The 21,454-nt window shown below is 33.3% G+C and overlaps 1 protein-coding gene across 1 annotated transcript; it reads left to right on the top strand.

Annotated features, from left to right (window-relative positions):
- The first annotated feature begins 4 nt into the window (after positions 1–4).
- Positions 5–7,636, top strand: LOC134715202 (methylmalonyl-CoA epimerase, mitochondrial-like). The gene is made up of 6 exons (XM_063577232.1): positions 5–146; positions 3,123–3,173; positions 4,448–4,555; positions 5,141–5,200; positions 6,354–6,440; positions 6,758–7,636. The coding sequence occupies exons 1-6, from the start codon at positions 99–101 to the stop codon at positions 6,908–6,910; spliced, it is 507 nt and encodes a 168-aa protein (XP_063433302.1). The 5' UTR covers positions 5–98; the 3' UTR covers positions 6,911–7,636.
- Positions 7,637–21,454: the final 13,818 nt, after the last annotated feature.

The raw sequence follows: 21,454 nt of genomic DNA, 5'->3' as shown, positions 1-21,454 counted from the left end.
AAAAGTAATTTCTTTGAGCAAAAGAAGCGTAGCCAAACTGGTACAAAAATGTAACAAAATTTGCTAAAAGAACCAGACGAAAATATAAAAACACAAAAATGTCATCACTAGGAGCCAAGTTGCTTGTCAATTGTTTAAGAAAACTGGTACATAATGTTATAAATTTAAAGACCTTAATTTCAAATGAGATGTCACGGAATGTCATAAAAAAATTAATGCACTCTCTGCAAAAAAACACTCTTAGATAATTTACTCTCCCCATCCCGTCATGTCCCCTGTTGTACCGGCTGATATGTCGATCAGTTCTTATACTTTTTTAAATTACTTAATCATTACATAAAATAAACAATCTTCCTTCCCTTTCCTTATATCTCTCTGCCTAATAAAATAAGAGGATAGCAGTGACCTTACTGTCAGTCGTCAAATGGTCATTTTTGGCTACAATCAAATTGGTTAAAATTTTATAATTTCTTCTTCTTTTATATACAGAAACACATCAACTGGTTGATGTTGACTTTCAGGCCCATGCCTGGTTTAAAAATTTTGTTAATGATAAAAAATATATTTTTGATTTCATAATAATTTCATGAATTTTATCTTGATTTGTCAAAATATACTCATCATGATTCGTCAAAGGTCTCCTTTTATTATCATGACTAGAACACACCCGCGAAATCGCGGGCATATACAGCTTGTGAACTGTTGTAGGATGATTTTTTGTAAAAGATATTATGTATGGAGAATTACATAAAAGGTATCTCCCTTTTTCCAAAGTCCAATATTTGTTTCCTTTCTGTTAAATTCAGTTATTATATGTTCGTGTTTCTGGCCTACGACCACACTTCTTCTCTTGCAACAATGCTTCTTTTGGTAAAAGTCAAATCAAATTAAAAATTTGCACCGTTTCAAACATGAAATAAATGTAACTGCTTATATATTTACCCTTAATTATTAGTCTAAAAAATATGTTCTATGACAATCCATGAGTACTTTTTTTTTGGAGAGCCCTATTAACATGCCAATGGTAGGATTTGAATCATGTATAAATGACTGATACCGACTAAGGCTAATTTGAGGGGTCCTGATCCCGAAATCCCGGACTTAAAACCATGTAATCCCGAGATGCAGAATTTAAAGAATTTAATATCCCGAAATCGAAAAATATATTCCTGAATCTTGTAATGATCAATCCCCAAATCCCGAGCTTAAAAACACCTGATCCCGATGCCCCGAAAAAGGTCCTGCCTCCCTCTAATCTCTACCTTACTTTCATTTTTGCCAAATCACTATATTCTCTTTTAACAATAAACTGTTATGCCCAAATTATGGGCATTATGTTTTCTAGTCTGTGCATCCATGCGTTCGTTTTCTTTTGTTGGGTCGTCCGTCAGTCTGTCCCACGTTAGGTAAAAGTTTTTGGTCGAGGTAGTTTAAGATGAAGTTTAGCATGTTTTATTTATTTTGATATATATGCAAGTGGTATGACCCCTTAAATAGTAGACATTTCAAAGAAAACAGTAAACAGAATCAGGGACTTTCTATACTAACATAGAAATTCCCTGAGAGAATACAGAGAGTCTCTATATATTAAAGTAGTATAATCGTAGTTTACATGTAAATAAACGCGAAAAATATTTGTCCTCTCTAAGGAAGTATTTTTGCGATCTAAACACCATGATATGGAGAACGCTGTACGATTTGTTGTACTTGTGTCACATGTTTTACTTTTTTTAATATAAATGCAACTGGTATGACCCCTTAAATATTTAATAAACATTTAAAAAAAAAAAACAGTAGACAGAATACAGAGAGCCTCTATATATTAAAGAAGTATACATCGTAGTTTACATGTAGGTAAATGCGAAAAAATAATTGTCCTCTCTAAGGAGGTATAATAGTTCTGGTTCTTTCGATCTAAACACCATGATATGGAGAACGCTCTGATTGGCTTATTTATTTTTCATTTTTGTTATCTATCATACGATTGGTTGTAGTTGTGAATGTTTTAAACAGGAAGTCTTATCTATGACTAAAAGTCAGTCTGATGACGGAATCATATCCGGACTCCTTTTTTGTCGTTTTTCTCCCAAAATAACTCAATCTGAATAATCAGAAGAATAGATGACAAATGCGACTATACATGTTACCTATTGGACACAGAGGCATGATGATTGATTTATTGTTGAAGGAAGAGAAGCGACACCAAAAATGAGGTCTTCTCGTTTAATAGTATAGATAGATTATCGTTACCTTTATTTATTGGAGAAAAAAATATTAAAATGATTCGTCTGAATCACAAGATCTACAGATAAGGAGGGAGGGAAGGAGGGTCCTGATCCAGAAATCCTGAGCTTAAACATGACCAAAGTTGTCATTTTATAGGAGTTATTGCCCTTTATAGTATTTTTTTTAACAATTTTCATAAATTTTTTGTAAATTTATTGTATTTTTTTTGTAAATTTATTGTAAATTTTTGTAAATTTTTTGAAAATATTTTCCACTGTAATTACTGGGCCAAGTTCATTATAGTTAAAGATAATTGTTGCAACAAGAATGTTCAGTAAAGTAAGATCTACAAACACATCACGATCACCAAAATACAATTTTGTCATAAATTTATCTGTGTCCAATGATTAATATGCACCAAGGTGAGTGACACAGTCTCTTGAGAGCCTCTTATTTTATAAGATATCTTATTAAGTTTGTAAATTATCTTGAAAATTTATAAAAACTGCTTTCCGTATTATCCCTTGAAGTTATGTATCAGTATGTATGGTCGAATTATGGCCAGTATCTTGTATTTATGCTTGTGACGTCATATATTTGTCTGATTAAAATGTAGAAATGGAAGCTGATGTGTTTTAATGTGTCCATATGTAATTGCCTCCATCCATGCTAACAGAGCTATTCCCCTAGTCTGTAATAATTATGTGCTATATCTTTGTGAATATAAAAATATTTTACCAACATAAAGCTTTTGAAATATTTGCATGGAATTTTTAATGAGAAATTGTTAGGGTTGAAAATCCATACATGTAAAAATTGAGTGTTGAATGATGCTGATTTACATGTTTGTAGCAATTTATTTAACTACTTCTTAATGACTAAATTTATATTTTCAGTCTTATTCACAAGCCAGACATATTCACAGAACATTACCAAAGTCTACTAAGGTAAGGTTAGGACAGACTTTTAAGAAACATAACCCCTGTTACCCTGTATATTTAGGCAAAATGTTGGTCTCAAATATCCACCGATGTTTACCTAGGTGAGATGTATACTTACTTAATCCTCTTCGTGCTTTGATGCACATAAGGACGATACTAGTGTGGTTTCTTTAGCGTAGTTTTTTTTACATGATAGGGGTGCTGGCCCTATGCATAACTCTCCTCCCTTTCTCATCCGTGCTTGAGACCTGCAATGCCAATGGCAGAGGACCTGTGGCTTTTCTGTTGGGGATTCCATCCCTTAGACGATTGCTGTTGCTAACGAGTTCCATCTACCCGGATTTTCTGTCTGGATTTACTTCCATAGCCTTTGATTCAAAAATCCAATCACAAGGCAGTGATGCTATTTAACCCATAGCTGGGTCAAAAATATCCCTCAATGTCTTCTAAGGTTAAATGTAGGTCATGCAAATTTAAAAAAAAAAGTAACTTTGACCTGTAATGGTTTACTTTTACAAATTGTGACTTGGATGGAGAGTTGTCTCATTGGCACTCATTCAATATCTTCTTATATATCTACAAAAGTATCCTCTTTGTTTTCTATGGTAAAATGTCAGTCAGACATATCCTTCCGTGCCTATTAAGTTTAAATGTAGGTCATACATATCTCTCAATGTCTATTCAGGGGTACAATGTATGTGAATCTTTTTGATTTTGCAGACAAATAGTGACAAAAAATTACCTTTCATTGACCATTGCTTCACTTAGATACAGGGGTCAACTTTAAGCCTTTTTTCTATTTAGGCCAGCCTGACCAGAGGACTGAAACATCTACTGGTTCAGCTCTTAAACTACTGGTCCTTCAAAATTAACATATATAAATGATAGATGAGTTTCCTGATTGTTCATGAGCAAGTACAAATAAAAAACAAATCTATTAGAGGTCCTCCACTGAAAATGTGTAGAAACTGGAATGTTTACATTAATTCTCATTTATTTAGGTCAGTTTGAGACATTGTGATATATATACATATGTTTATCTAATATTCATTAAAAATAGAAAGTGCGTGCAGTTTTGACTTATGCTAAAAAGTTTTAAACAATATAATATCCAATTATTGTATTTCTCATGTAATTTGGAACACAGGAGTTTGAAATCGTACCAATAACGGGGAAAAAATAAACCAAACTCGACTATCACAGTAGAGCTTTGAACAAGGCATATTTATAGAGGAACAGGAATGAAGAAGTAATGGAATATATTTTATTATCCTCCCTAGAAATGGAACATTGGAAAGATAAATCATGTAGCTATGGCAACACCAGACATAGAGAAAGCTACCAGTCTTTTTAGAGATGTCCTTGGTGCTAAAGTCAGTGAGAAGCATGTAAGTTGAATTGAGGAAACTTTTTTTTCTTCAAAATTTTATTTCAAGCTTTTACTAAGCTTATAGAAAATTTGTACTTTGAACATTTAAATTTATGGTTCACCTATACCCACAAAATTACAAAAATTTGTATCTATTGAATAATAATGAATCCACAGTACCATAAGAGATTGGATGTGAAATACCTGAACATATAAGATGTCATCTTGTTGATTTATGTTTATACCCCATGTAATAATGATATTGAAGAATAATTTGGTTAGTGTCTTATTCAAAACTAAGATATTTACTTTAGCTTGAAACTATAGAAAAATTTAGATATGGTGTTACAAAACAAGGTAACTGAATTATGGTGCACATTTTGTGTCTTATATGGGAAAATTGAACATATAGATACTAAATACATAAATATTTGAATTTAAATTTGAATTAATTAATAAGTGAACAAATTCCTTTGGTGAAATATGTTTTGCCATATATATGATATGTTAATTCAAAATTTGATAATATGATACTGGACATTATTGCATATACATCTTGTTTTTGTTTTTTTTTATAAATAATTGATTTCTATAATTTTAATAGCCGCAGCCAGACCATGGAGTATACACTGTATTTGTTGAACTAGGAGACACGAAAATTGAGGTAATCTTTTGCATGACCTTTTTTAGAAGTGATATTGTTAAATCAAACCTAGAAATATAAATTATTTAATGGGTACAAAACAATGATATGTAGAACTCATTTAGTCTTTAGCCAATTCCAAAGGAATTTTAATTAAAAAAAACTGTTCCATGTTTTGCTAATGTTCATACACTATTTCATGATGATTTATAAGAATCCACTTTGTTTAATATGATGAATTTTAGGTAAATTTGTGCATAATTTATAGCCTTTGTACATCTGTTAATAAGTTATATTGTTTTTAAAACAACACTAGTTGCGGATCCAGAGGGGGGGTTCCGAGGGTTGGAACCCCCCTTTTTTTGGCAGATCAATGCTTTCATTGTTTAATCATACGTTTTTTGATTGAGTTAAGTCTGCCAATTAATATTTTATCGTATGTTTTTCTTTGTTGTGATGTTATGCTATTGTTTCAGAAAAAGGGAGAAGGTTTGGATCCATTAAATCATTTAATCCCGCTGCAAATAATTGCACCTGTCCTAAGTCAGGAATCTGATGTACAGTAGTTGTCATTTGTTTATGTAATATATACGTGTTTCTCATTTCTCGTTTTGTTTATATAGATTAGACCGTTGGTTTTCCCGTTTGAATGGTTTTACAATAGTAATTTTGGGGCCCTTTATAGCTTGTTGTTCGGTGTGAGCCAAGGCTCCGTGTTGAAGGCCTTACTTTAACCTATAATGGTTTACTTTTTGAATTGTTATTTGTATGGAGAGTTGTCTCATTGGCACTCACACCACATCTACCTATATCTATTTGAATGGGGACATGAAGTTGGAACCCCCCCTTTGTCCTGGGTTAGGAACCCCCCTTTTTAAAATGGCTGGATCCGCCCCTGAACATACAATTGCTGTTCTAATAATGATTGTGTTGGGAGGAGTGGGAGGCACTCAATTAAATCAATTGTTGGCGGTTTCATTGTTTTCTTTTATTTCAATAAGAATTATGTGTTTTATGAAAATTTAATACTATGGGTGTTTGTTGGTGAAAAAGTCCGTCCCATGCAGTCAATTCTAAAATAGCTAAAAGTCATACTGATACTGATGAAATTTCACACAAATATTTTACCTGGTCATATTCTTATTAGTCCTCATTGTATGTTTATTATTTTTAGTTACTTAATCCATTAGGAGATAAAAGCCCAATTCAGAACTTTTTGGACAAGAATAAAAGTGGTGGTATGCATCACATATGTATTGAGGTAAGATAAAAAATAGATTGTCTCAAACAAAGTCCAAATATTGTAAATGATATTATTTTGTAACTTAAGCAACAACATGGGTCTCAAGAGACTAAAATCCTTGCTATACAATCGAAAGCTTTTAGGTGGTACATTATTTTAAGAACTTTCTAATATTGTTTTGAGTTTGTCAAATTGTAACCTAATCTGTGTATAAGTTGCTTTTATTTTAAATTACTTTTCTAAGTAAGAGTAGAAACACAGCCATTAAAATGTGGTCTAAATTTGATGCTTAATTCAATATATGCTAATAACGCTGAATGTCTCTTATATTACAGGTTGACAATATAGAAGAGGCCATGAAGGATTTGAAAGCAAAGAAAATCAGATTGTTAAGTGATGAAGCTAAAATAGGAGCACATGGCAAGCCCGTAGTATTTCTGCACCCAAAAGACTGTAATGGTGTCCTAGTTGAATTAGAGCAACAGTGAAGAAGGCTTTAAATAATTATATAGATGACTGCTGGCAATAAAACATCAGCTTTAGAGTGTGTTTACTGAAAAACTATTTGAGATTGACTTAAAATGTCACAATAACTGTCATTTATATAGTGCTATTCCATGTATAATGATAAATTGTCGTTTTAAGATTATATTGGTCCTTTGCATTGTTTGTTTTTTTGAAATATTAGGTGTTTTGAAACTTTTGTCCCTCCCCCTCTCTTTGATGATAAATTTTTGTATTATTGAAAATGAAAAAAAAAATTGATATAAAAGGGCACTGACCTACTTCAATACTATTAGATTAAAGATATGTGTGGGGTGTTTTGTTTGCTTGTTATTAATTCATTTGAGGCTATTCCACTACATTCTAAACATTTATAGGCTTTTTTGATAAATTTTAATTGATTGTATTACTAAATGTATAAATGCTACATATCTTTCTTTTTAATTGTTAATTGAGTTCCAAGCGCAAACCAAATTTAACATAAATACTTGCCAATTACTTATACTGAGTGTGTGATATTGTTGAATGGGCATCATTGACATTGAAGATGACAGAAGTTCTTCAGAATCACTAGTCTTCCTTCAAAATTTGATAAAATGGCTAAGCCATCATAAAGAATTACAATATGACATTGTGTATATTGATTGTATATTTATGTAGCTTAAAAAGCACTGAGGTATTTTCACTTATAAACAATCATAAATGAGTTATTCATTCTTTTTCCTGTTTATTTGGATATCCTAGGAAAACTATCATTTTATTTAGACTACATTAGTGATTTTGTTTTAATTTTTTTAAACTAATTAAACCTTTTTCTTTTTTTTCATCTGTAGTTTGGGACAAATAAAACTATAGGTATCATTTGCACCAATAAAATAACCAATTTTATTTATATTAATAACTAAATGGTATGAGACCACAATTAATTTGTAGTGCATTTCTTTTAGAACATAAATGAAAATTAAAAAAATCCCACCTGCGCTTTCTCAATGAAATTTTTACAGTGTGTTGTACTACTTTTGGGTCAAGTTATATCAAAATTATAGAAAACTTCATCGTCTCTAACTCAAAATATGGACAGCTTTGTGTTTAGGGTGTCTTGAAATCTTTTGACGGCTAATTTTAAACCTTTTTCAGCTGGACCAAATCACTACTTTCCTGTAAAATTCTGGACCCAAATTTTTTATAATGTAATTTCACCCCCTACTTACAATTTGAGGCATTAAACATGGAGAAATAAATTTGGAAAGGGTATAAAAAAATTTGGCAAGTAACCCACTGTTAACACTAGGGACTATATTCGTGAACAACAAAAATCAAGGGACAACAATTGTGGTCCCGGACCAAATAGTTGACTTCCCTCCTCCTTAATCCAGGTTTGGGATTGGTCGTTTAAAAGTCGCTCTGACAACATATTGGTTGCTTTTCTTTTGCACACAGTTCTCAAAATTTAACTTTCTAATTTCTGGACATTTGTTTCATGAATATGATAAAATTCTCCATTTAAAATAATTGTACATGATTCATCTGTGAATAACCTAGCGCAACACAACTTAACTGTACATCTCCACCTTATTTCTCCAGTTTTCTTTACAAATGCCTGATGGAATTTGTGTTCTTCAACAATGATGACTGGTTTTCCTCTATCAGACTCTTTTTATTTGAATGGTAACATCTTGACTCGTGAAAAAATATTCTATTACTAAACCATTTATTTTTTGGTGAGTTAAGTGGAACGGTTAATTATAGTACAGATATAATATAAGTAAAACATGTACAGGTATGATTTAGGTAAAAATTATTTACAGGAAAATGTGGCGCAATTTCATTCCATTTATTTGTTTAATTAATACCATCAAAATAAAAGAGAGTGGCTCAATTAATACCTTTCAAAACTGCAATTGATCCTGCCCTTTTATTTAGTGTTTTTTTTTTTCTATGATAGAATCCACCATTAAGGATGTTATCATTTAATTTAATCAATGGATGTTCTTGTTTCTAAGCTCAAATTCTTACTTTTCTTTGTAGATTTTCAAAAAAAGTTTTATAGGTTGAACTGATTAAGTGTAAATGTAATTAGAACTAAAGGCTCTAAAGAGCCTGTGTCGCTCACCTTGGTCTATGTGAATATTACACAAAGGACGCAGATGGATTCATGACAAAATTATGTTTTGGTGATGGTGATGTGTTTGTACATCTTACTTTACTGAACATTCTTGCTGCTTACAATTATTTCTATCTTTAATGAAATTGGCCCAGTTGTTTCAGTGGAAAATGATAGTAAAAATTTACAAATTTTATAAAAATTGTTAAATTGACTATAAAGGCCAATTACTCCTTAGGGGGTCAACTGACCATTTTGGTCATGTGACTTATTTCTAGGTCTTACTTTGCTGTACATTATTGCTGTTTACAGTTTATCTCTATCTATAATAACATTCAAGATAATAACAAAAAACGGCAAAATTTCCTTAAAATAACCAATTCAGGGGCAGCAACCTAACAACAGGTTGTCCGATCTATCTGAAAATTTCAAGGCAGATAGCTCTTCACCTAATAAACAATTTAACACCATGTCAGATTTGCTCTATATGCTTTGGTTTTTGAGTTATAAGCCAAAAACTACATTTTACCCCTATGTTCTATTTTTAGCTGTGGCAGCCATCTTGTTTGGTTGGCCGGGTCACGAAACACATTTTTAAAATTTGATACCCCAAAGATGATTGTGGCCAGGTTTAATTTAATTTGGCCCAGTGGTTTCAGAGGAGAAGATTTTTGTAAAAGTTAACGACGACGGACGACGACGACGGACGCCAAGTGATGAGAAAAGCTCACTTGGCCCTTTGGGTCAGGTGAGCTAAAAAAAACAAAAAAAAAACTAATAACGTGTCTAAATAAATGTGAAATATTCAGCTCTGTGAATCGGTCTAGTGCACTTCAGTCAGACCGACACTAGTTAGCCAATAATATGGATATGCAACGTTTAAACCAAATGTTTTGTTATCCATCAAACAAAAAATCATAGCAAGAAAAGCACATTTCATGTGTAATTTTGGATTGAACGATAACCAACATTTTGTGCAGCAATACTTTTTTAAGTTCTTTATAAACAACGCAGAAAAGGAATGATTTAACTATATAGGACATACTATAGAATACCAAAGCGCAAATGCTGTAATGTCTTGTTTGCTTTACTTATGATAGTATATTTGTTGAACGTCTATAATATCAAGGATTTTACTAGAAATGTCAAATGCGCTTAAGATTGTCAAAGTTTCATAACAAAGGTCATGGTCAGATGAACCATGCCATACAGATCTCTACAAATATCCTGTACACCAAATAAATGTGTTCCGATCCTTACAATGACTTAGAAACTGACAATTGTAAAAGTTATGCTAGGCCAATTAATTCGGAACATAAGGTCAAAAGTGTATGAACCCTAACCGACAGCCAGGCATAGACATGTTACTATCATTCAAAAAATCAAACACAATTGAAGTCATCATGGTCATATAAGAAACATGCAGACAAACATGTACACCATACACGAAACACCTTGTCGCTATAGCATACAGGTACAAAATGTATATATTCAAAAGGACAAACAACATAAAACAAACATTGCCGAATGATGCATGATAATGAGTAAATTGAGTTCAATGTAAGTTGAAACCTTGCACAAGTCGAAAATATACACCCTACAATCATAAAAACAGGCAGTTATCCTAAAGCTTAACGAATCATCGATACGGACTTGACCACTAAAACGAATCTTCATCCATGGAATGAGGCAAATTCAAGGTCAGGTGAATCCTGTCTGACGGACATTTAGTATAGGATCCAATATACAAAATATGGGTATCCTATAACTCATGATAAGTGAGTACTTCACATGACAATAAAAAACTTCATCCTACAATCATCCAACTATTTTACAAACAACACCGTTCACAAATGCCCAAAATAATTTTTATGTATTTGCGCGTCTGGCGTACTAAATTATAATCCTAGTACCTTTGATAACTATTAACACCACTGGGTCGATGCCATTTCTGGTGGATGTTTCGTCCCCGAGGGTATCATCAGCCCAGCACGGTATTCAACACTTCGATGTTGACATGAATATCAATGATATGGTCATTTGATACAAATTTCTTGTTTACAAAACTTTGAATGTTTCGAAAAACTAAGGATTACCCTAGTCGTATTTGGTACAACTTTTTGGAATTTTGGACTCTCCTACTCTTCAACATTTTACTTGTTTGGCTTAAACCTATTGAGGATGTTGACCTATCTAGCCTTTTTAAATATCAATAACAAATATCAATTATCATATAATTGAAGAAGATTAATGTGAACGTCTTCGTCGCATCAAATCGTTCACGATCCTTTACACGATCTTCAAAAATGCGGTACATGATCTTTCACGATCCAAAAAATCAATTTTGTGTAGATAGTTCTTTATTTACCAAGTTTCAGATTATATTTATACAAACTAACTATGAAAACCGTTTAATTAATTCAAATAAAATGCCCTTATTCTGATCAACATAGTTTATCTAGTCGAATTTGTGAAAAAAATCGTGTTTGTTTATATGTTTTATGTCATTGAAATGTCAAGAAGCAATCTGCCTTTTCTCGATTTGTAATAACTATGTACTTTTTAAAACTGGATATTCTGACATACTGATCATAATGTTGAACCATTTTGACAGACAATTTTATTTTGTCGTAAATGTGTCTGTGTAATTAATTAAATTAGAATATTTACTGAACTTTCATTTGTCTTCTCGATTAAATGTCTTTCACGATCCGTTACCAGAACTTTCACGATCGTCTCTCAATACTTGATCGCCGTTAGATATTCTTTCACGATCTTTTCTCTCGATAAACCGAATGACACCCGTGATAAAGGCCACACACAGCAGGCAGGTTTCAGCCGGGCCTTGGACAAAGTATCCAAAATATAAGTTCGGCGAAACAGACACTCCCATCATATATGGGATTCACACGCAACTCCCAGTCCCCAATAAATTACACCGTTTTTTTGGTTATTCATCATGTATATATATATTCTAAATAACTCTGTTGGAAAGTTTTGTTTCTAAAAGCAGAAGAAGTGGACAAGATTATTGTTTTTAATCCAGATACGACCAGTATTTTTGTTCAGACTGGGATTCGGACAGAGGTCATTATACTTGCTCTGCATCATGGTCATTAACAACTTTGGTCCGTGCAAGAGGTAAGACCATCATATATATAAAAAAAATGGTACTACAGGAAACTATATCTTTTTGGCGAAGAAGCATTTGCACTAGACATATCTACGTCTTATCATAGATATAAGAAGATGTGGTATGAGTGCCAACGAAACAACTCTCCATTAAAGTCACAATTTGTAAAAGTAAACCATTATAGGTCAAAGTACGGTCTTCAACACTGAGCCTTGGCTCACACCGAACAACAAGCTATAAAGGCCCCAAATGACTAGTGTAAAACCATTCAAACGGGAACGTAATTAAATGCCTACAAAGATTTTTTCTTTAATTTTGCAACAGTAAAAACTAAATATAATTAAATCTTGGAAATTCGATTAAACTGAAAAAAATGTGTATCTTTTTTACAGAATTGACTATACTGATGTAAAGATCCTTGACCAAAATTAATTCCAAAGACTTGTCTCAGAAAATAAAATTCCTTTATACCGTTATATAAAGGTATATATAGGGGGGGGGGAATTCGGAAACGAGTGCCTGTGGGAATACATGATTGAATATGTAAAATTGACCGTGTTGCACAACAAACTTACTAAATTAAAGCAACCATTTCAATGTCTAGATCCAATAGGTTGTATATGGTACATGTATAAATATGGTGCTTGAACTCAGTGATGGCAAAATGAAGGTCCCCCTGGATCTGCCTATGGTTGAGCAACTTTCGTGGGAAAAAATTGGTTGATTATTTAGGGAATCACTGAAGCATGACTAAAGCCCCCCCCCCTTTTTTAGGTCAGTCAGCGCCCCCCCCCCCCCCCTTAAGGTCAGTCAGCTATATGAAAAGTTATGGATCAGCCACTGCTCACTAATAGATAATTCAGGGGCGTAGCTGTCGATATGCACTTTAGGCACGTGCCTTCACATAATTTTCACAAATATTTTTTTTTATCAGTAAAAAAATGATAAACAACGTTATCTGTAGATGAAAGCCGGTGAAGTTGTCAAAACTCTTAAATTATCGAATGTCATGTGTACACTAGTTTCTCGTTCTTAGTGAGTGAAATATTAGATAGAAATGGATGTTTTTATGATTTTACCGTATATAGAATCTATAAACTAGAACTTTGGTTGGTTCAGATTATTTCACTTCTATCAACACAAACTTGAATGAACCTCAACTAATTAGACGCATGAGTGTTTTATTTTAATTATTTGTTGCTAGTTTTCAACTATAGCTAGCTTTACACTTTGCCTTTTTTTATTTTATTTTAAAGGGGGCGTACGCCCATTATGTCCGTACCTGCACCCGCCCCTGCAAATTGCTATTGTTCTGCAAACGAAAAATCAAAATGAAACAAAATAATCCTCATTTAATTTTTCAAGTGTCTTTGCACCTTAAAAATCACAATGAATTAGATGTTGGCGGTTTTTTTTATATGTCTTTTTAAGAAAGGTTAAACTTGTGTTTTGAACTTGAACAGATTTTACAATACGGTATTTAGGCTTTATGGTCCCTTCATGGTTCATTATATACCTCGCGGCTATTTTTTGGGCACTATGATTCGGTGGAATAGTTCTATTGTTCTAATTTGTCACGTAAAAGTTTGATTTGCGTTACATGCCGTGTGTTCACAATAATAAAAGGAGATAATAAGCAAATAGTACTACCTATGGAGCGCAGTCAACATTTACGGCAGAAAAGTTGCCAGAACAGTCTCTGTTTATAGTTTAATGTAAACACATGATCATCTAGGGATAAGATAGTTGGCTGTGACACAAAGAGATGGGTGTAAGCAATCTTAACTACCCATGGGGGTCTTGCACAGTCGTACTGCATTTATAAGAATGATATGTATTTTAGTATATTACTTTTTACTTTATAGTTCTTTCAAAATGACAAACCAATTTAATATATCAATTTCAATTAATGAAGTAAAATAAATAAGCTTTGCAATGGATTATGATGCGTTCATATAAAATTATCTTTTGCTACTCGCTACTCACCTTTTATAACTCGCTACTCACTTTTTATAACTTGATACTCGCTTTTTGTTACTCGCTACTCACTTTTTATAACTCGCTACTCACTTTTTATAACTCGCTACTCACTTTTTATAACTCGCTACTCACTTTTTGGTCTTACTCTGACCTTGTCTTGAATTGGCTTTATTTTCATAATGCTAGGTCATTCTGTAGTAATTTTTAGTTGTAAGATCAGTTGGTAAGATACTATTAGCAAAATGTTGACTATACTTAGTATTTGAAATTACTATAAAGTGTACATTTTTGGTCTGGCAACGTAATCTGACCTTTACCTTGTTTTCATAGTACACTATCAAGGACGTTTACTTTACCTAACATACTAGGCACTAGTTTCTCAAGTTTTCATCATTTCATGTTCAGAGTCGTACCTCAGAAGCTAATGTCAACTAATTTAAGTGTGCAGTTTATTTTATGATATCCGTATGTGTCTTAGCTGGGTTCATCTAACCGATAAAACCTTCTTTTCATGAAATTAACAACTATACGTCACCATACGGGGTTCAAAAACGACCAATGCCTATACTACAGTCCCCTATAAAAGACCCCAAAATGACAATATAATATAGTAGTCTCAGTCTTTATTTAGCAGCTTAATAAACGTTTCCAGTTTGTAGTTTTAAATGTAGGGAATATCTCATTCTGTATCGCATATGACATCGGATATGTTTTAATGTCATAGCCTCTATTCCGTCAATATATTACTCTCGCCGTTTTCTGGTGACATCACCCAGTGTGTACTTGCCATGAGCACAGCACTCTTGCTTTAAGTGGGATTCCTGTTGCTCAGTCGTTAGTTTTGGATGTAGTGTTTTGTATTTAAAATACTGGTTGTCTTTTTGTCGGTTTTTGTCTTGTTTTTGTTGATTTTCCTTCGACTTGCGTCTTTTTTTAATCATCCGCCTCTTTTTTTTTATCATGACGAAGACATCAAGATGATAAACTTTGCGATAACCATGTGCTTAAATTAGATTAAAGATTTTCAGATGCAATTTTCCTCTAAGTTTAAAAATTGCTAATCGATTTTCCGAGGTATACCAAAGTGAACTTATCAATAAGGTCGTCAAAATATCCTTCAGAAGGATTGTCAAGTGACTACAGAAGATGATCACTTGAAAGCGACATGATCATAGGCATTCCTGGCCTTGTCAGTGATAAGACATAGAGTTACTGACTTGCATCGCAAAACAAATACGACCGAATTTTCAACTTGAAGTACATATGAGAATCCCGATGTATTTATAGTCAAACGTGATCCAAGGTTTGTAACTTGATAATCCGTTGTCAATTACGTAACAAGAAACCTCTGTGGTGCTATATATATTGTGTATATAATTGTCAATGTACGTCACTGAAATTTTAAAATTTTACTTATATCATTGACATTATAAACTATAAAGGTAGCAGGATTGACAGTAGCTTTAAAATCAGCGAGACCATACTATGAATTCAATATAATGCATTGAATTCAGTAAAACCATAATATAAAGATACAATACAGCTTCTTTGTTGTGTTTATGGCTCATGTTTATTAGAGACCTATATTGACTTATAATTCTGAAATAACATATTTGGACTATATAACATATTTCAAAGCTAAAAAAAGAGCTTTGGTTTCTGGAAAAATTGTGGACCCATTTAATTTTATTGACAAGACTCCAATAGAAAACTTGCATCTTGGTTATTGCAAGTTTACCCTTGGCACTAACAAGAGTGCCTCAAATTTTGTTACAAGGAACGAATTGGGAAGACTGCCTTTTGAATGTCATATAAAAACCCAAACTATTATATATTTAGCAAGGCTTTTCACCTCAAATTTGAATCCCTTATTACATGAATCTTTTCAATTAACTAAAACTTTGGATTCTAGTGGCACCTATTCATGGTTCACTTTTGCAAAAGATATTCTTTCTGAATCTAACATTGATATAGATAGACTAAAAACCTGTGATAATTTAAAACAATTAAAAAATATTAAAAGCTATATTAAACCCCAAATAAACTCATACTACAACAACCTGTTGATAAATAAGTTAACATCTATTGATGATAAAAATAAATTAAATTTTTATAAAGCACTTGAGCCAAATCTATTGATCAAACCTTACCTCTCTAACCCAAACTTTGAATTTAGAAAATTAATTACAAAACTTAGAATCAGTGACCATTCATTATTAATTGAAAAAGGGAGGCATTTTAAAATTCCTCGCGAAGAGAGACTTTGCAAAAAATGTAAAGTACTAGATGATGAGAAACATTTCTTAATAAATTGTTTTCATAATTCAAATATTAGATTAACATATTTTGATTGCATTAATAGAGAAAGTAATTTATTTGCTAATCTCACTGACAATGACAAAGTTATATATATACTTAACCCATCAACACCAACACAAGTGAATAAACTAGGATCCTTTATAAAAAAAAGTCAATGGAACTGAGGACAGGGGACCCTTTAATATTTACCTGAATTTGTGTATATATATTGAGTTACTTAGTTATTGTCTTTATTTGTTTTTGTTGTTGTTATATGTCACAAACTGTAAAGTTTATATGGCAATAAAACTTTGAATTGAATTGAATTGAATTGAATTAAAATGCGTGCCGGCATTCCAATGGGATACACATGTGCTCCCATCCTCATCGGTTTCCTTTATTCAATTTTCAACGGTTTGAGTACGTTTCTGAAAAAGAATGAAAGGAGCTTACAATAATTGTAATTTCTCTCTACTCCACTTTACAGAGTATATATATATATAAATGTATGACGCTGATTATTCTAACTATCATACTTTGTAAATATATGTATAGCATCTACCACCTTGAAATGAAATAAAGGACACTCAAGTTGAGTCTGCTTAATAACTTGATTATTATCTAAATTTAGGGTCGGCTGTATGACGAAAGAGAGAACTTCAAATATCGCATTGTGAACTTTAAAACATATATTGTAGTATTCCAGAAGCGCCTACATGGTCCGAGACCACCATTATCGTCCCTTGATTTATAGTCCCTAGCGTTGACAGTGGTTTTTTAGGGCTTTTCCACCTCAGGCGTGGATTGCCTTGGCTGTATTTGGTAAAAAATGGGGAATTTTGGTCCTCAATGCTCTTCAACTTTATTTGGCCTTTTATTTAAACTTTTTTGGATTCGAGCGTAACTGATGAGTCTTTTGTAGACGAAACGCGCGTCTAGCGTATATACTAAATTTGGTCCTGGTATCTATGATGAGTTTATTTACTTGCCATTAATTTTTATACCCCTTCCAAATTCATTTCTCCATGTTTAATGCCTCAAATTGCAAGTAGGGGGATGAAATTACACTGTAAAAAAAATTGGGTCCAGAATTTTAAAGGAAAGTAGTGATTTGGTCAGCTGAAAAAGGTTGAAAATTAGCACTTCAGAGGCTGTCTTTTCTGTGATCGGGTTGTTGTCTCTTTGACACATTCCTCATTAACATCCTTAATTTTATACAAAACTAACAAAGGACTTGGATCGTGTGATGAAAGTTATCAACCGGTGGAGACGCCACGAAACCTGTTCAGCTTATCTGACATCATTTCATAAAATTGTCACAGCCCCCTAGCCCTTGTAGAATTCCGTTTATTAACGACAAGACGCAAACATATGTAAAGATCATTGTTTAAGGGTGATAACTCCATTACGGAGTCAACTGTCAGAGTATTTCGGTGATTAAAGTGCGTTGTAGATCTCGTTTTAATAATCATTGTTTTTTTCTTCTTTTTTATGTGATCTTTGTGTCTATTTGTTTCCCCCAAAAATAAACATAAAACATATGGGAAAAATACTCTTTCTTAAAAAAAGAGAAAAAAAAACTACTCATGGAACATCTTGTCCTGGTCATCATTTTTGCTATTTTCAGTTTCTCTGACATTACTATATGTTTCGAAATAAAATCCCCAAAATACGGGAAAAGTTCGTGATTCAAGAGTCGAAGATGAAAGGTACAGGTATCTCTCAAAGGGATTACAAATATACTACATGTTAAACAAATATCAAGTTTAGGAACGTGACACATTCGTATCACTATTTACAATATTTGAAGGCAAATACGTACAGAAAACAGGCTCAGTGAAAATGGATGTCAAACTTTACTCCATATAAAAATATAAATGAACTAAAATAAAAAAAAATAAAAAAACAAACCATACAAGACTTACAAAGGCCAGGGGTTTCAGACTTGGGACAGGCGGGGAAAAGCGGCGAGGTTAATATAAAAAAGAAGATGTGGTATAATTGCAAATGAGACAACTCTTCACAAAGAGACTAAATGTTTTGTGAGATTTCAACCTCCCTATAACTCTAGCCAATATTATAGAATAAAGAAACCCACAGCAATACGCACAGTAAAATTCAGGTTAAAAGAAGTCCGAGTCCAATGTTAGAAAAGGTTACAAAAGATGCAGATGCTAAGCAAGATAACAATGATGACATAAATTGAAAAGGACTACTATAGCAGTTACTAACATGCCAGCTCCAGAGAGTCTCCAGAGAGTCCAGACCTCACTTTAACTGTTTAAAAGATTGTGTCTTCATCATATGAAAATCAATCACAATCCCTCTCGTTAGGGGTTTAGTATCATACCATCATAAAATATATGATAACAAAATAACACGTGTCGTTCCAACGGCTCAGTGGCTTTAGAATAAATGTTTCATTTCCGATGCAAAGACCTCATCAGTGAATCAATATAAATACCAAAATATGCAATCCTTAATAACTTGAAAACAGAATCGTAACGGCTACATGTATATCCTTTCTGAATAAGACTGTTTAAATAATTTGTTATAAATATATATATTTAGCTTTTGAGGTGAATGCCGACATTTTTGTGCTTTGTAAAATCTATTACCACAAAAGATTGGGTGTGAAATACCTGATTGATAAGATGTTTGCATGTTGATTTATTTTCACGAATGGTTTTCTTGTCTACCGATGATCAAGTTAATTAAATGTTTTGACAAGTGATATCGAAAACCCTCGTGTGAATAATTTTCCAGTAATACCGATGATTGTTTCCCCTGTTAAAATCAGATGTGAACACTTCCACATACACGAGCGAATCGAAAAAGTTAAGATAAGTAAACACCATAAGATGATGACAAGGGGACGTCAACAATAGGAAATGAAAAATCATCTTTTTTATCATAAATTTTTCAAGCTTCCTTTTAAAGATATAGATATCAAGATCTGTGAAGGGCAGTTTTCATTGTTAGTACGTTATTGAATATCTATATCTTTAAAAGGAAGCTTGAAAAATTGTTGGTTGATTCTGCATGGTTCTGTTCTTTTTGTGATGTCATTTATCATAAATTACCTCAAGTTGTGGTAATCTATTTAATAATGTTGACTCTTTAAGTTATATCACATAAACATGCAGTACTGTCGCAAGTAATATAGGAACGAAAAATGGGACGGAAGTACATGTATACGGTTTTCCATAAATAAATTATTTTTGTACAAAACTTTTATTTAACTTGTTTAACTTTCATGGTGCATATCATCTGTCATTGTAAAATTTCTACATCTTAATTCAACACCTGGATCGTCCGTAAAAACGGCTAGTTTAATCTCGGGTTTTATTAATTCAATGAAACGGTTTTCGTCACTGTTTGTGATTAGTCTTTCAATACCTCCATTTCATGCACAAGTTTATATATTGAGGAAAGGTCCCTGCTTCGCTAGTACAGGAATTACTTTCATCACGACAGTTATAACAAGAATAGCAGGACAAATCGCCAAGAAAAACATTTCGTAGACTTTTACTACGGCTTTTAGTATTGGTGAACGCACCTTACTGAAATGACTACTTAAAATGATCTATTTCGGAGTACTGCCACAACATAAATAAGAATTCGCATTTTATATTTAGAGGACTGTCTTGGTGTCTTCAAATTGTCTTTACAAAATTTTAACGAAGTTCATGTAATGAGATTTTTTTTCTATTTCACAATTCTTTTAATGATAAATCGTTGAATCCCCAGTCCCACTAGACCATGATCGCACCACGCTAACCGCGATCTAAAACAAAATCAGATCGTGGTGATGTCGTAGTATGAGCGGCATTAAAAAATGTAAATTTTCGTTGCTTTCACAATACTACTACGTCCTCATTATGCGTATATAACGATAGTGCTATACGATTATAACATGTTTATTCTGCGACCTCACTGCGATTATCACGATCTTATTACGCGTCGCTCATCACGTCCTCACTACGATCATACCACGATTTATCCGATTGCAACACTATTTTATCACGCTTCTACTGCGATTATAGCACGCTCTGACCACAACCATATTACTACGCTCCCAGTAATATATCGTCAACACCGTGTTCCATATAAATACCGTGTCATTCCTTCTATTCCTCATTGATGCGAAGCGTTTCTCGGAAACTTCGATGTCATGCAACCAAAATCTACCAGAACTCGTGGGCGTAGTGGTAGGGTTAGAGGCAGAGAGAGATCTAATCCAGAAGAGATGTCGTATCAACCAAACAAACCACAACTTATTGCTGGTCGTTGGAGATCTAGAAAGATGTAAAAATTACATACATACAAACAAAACCTAGAGAGCTTTTATGTTTTTCATGTGAAAATGATAATGTGCATTATGGTCGTAGTATGAACGTTGTCAGGTCGTAAGAAGAGCGTGATGAAGACGACATGGGCGTGATAGAATCGTACTATGGTCTTTAACAGCGTGGTGTAAACCTTTAACAGCGTGGTGTAAACGTGGTATAACCGTAGTGAAAGCGTAGATGGGTCGCGGTGAGAACGTGACGGTCGTAGTGAGGTCGTAGTAACGTCGCTGTGAGATCGTATCGAAGTCTCTCCGAATAGAATCACGCTTTCCCTTAAACTGGTCCGCCGTTCCATCTATAGCTTCGTATCGAAGGTCAGTGTAGCGATAAGTGAACACAACAGGGGTCCAGTTTAGCTTTCCCTACGCTCTCGCTACGATGGTACAGCGACCTTTGATATCTTATCACGACCCAACTGCGTTCTCACTACGCTTCTACTACGACCTGATTTCGCCACGACCGCACCACGATAATTGTTTTGAACATGTTCAAAGTTGACCAAGCTTATCACGATCTTAAATACCTCATCATGACCGTACTACGATCTTACTGCGATCTGCACGATCGCACTACGATCATCAATTTTTTTTATTTTTTCACAGATCGTAGTGCGATCGTGGCCTAGTGGGACTGTGGTATAATACCCTAGTCCCACTAGGCC

The sequence above is a fragment of the Mytilus trossulus genome, chromosome 4, assembly GCF_036588685.1.
Source record: "Mytilus trossulus isolate FHL-02 chromosome 4, PNRI_Mtr1.1.1.hap1, whole genome shotgun sequence".
Lineage (NCBI taxonomy): Eukaryota > Metazoa > Mollusca > Bivalvia > Mytilida > Mytilidae > Mytilus > Mytilus trossulus.
The sequence above is the reverse complement of the archived record's forward strand: the minus strand, read 5'-3'. Positions and strand labels throughout refer to the sequence as shown.

Bases quoted from the DNA above. Each gene is read 5' to 3' on its own strand.
- LOC134715202 (XM_063577232.1), top strand. From the start codon at position 99: ATGTCATCACTAGGAGCCAAGTTGCTTGTCAATTGTTTAAGAAAACTG. The intron at 147-3,122 runs GTACATAATGTT...TTATATTTTCAG, and splicing joins TCAATTGTTTAAGAAAACTG to TCTTATTCACAAGCCAGACA. The intron at 6,441-6,757 runs GTAAGATAAAAA...CTTATATTACAG, and splicing joins TGCATCACATATGTATTGAG to GTTGACAATATAGAAGAGGC.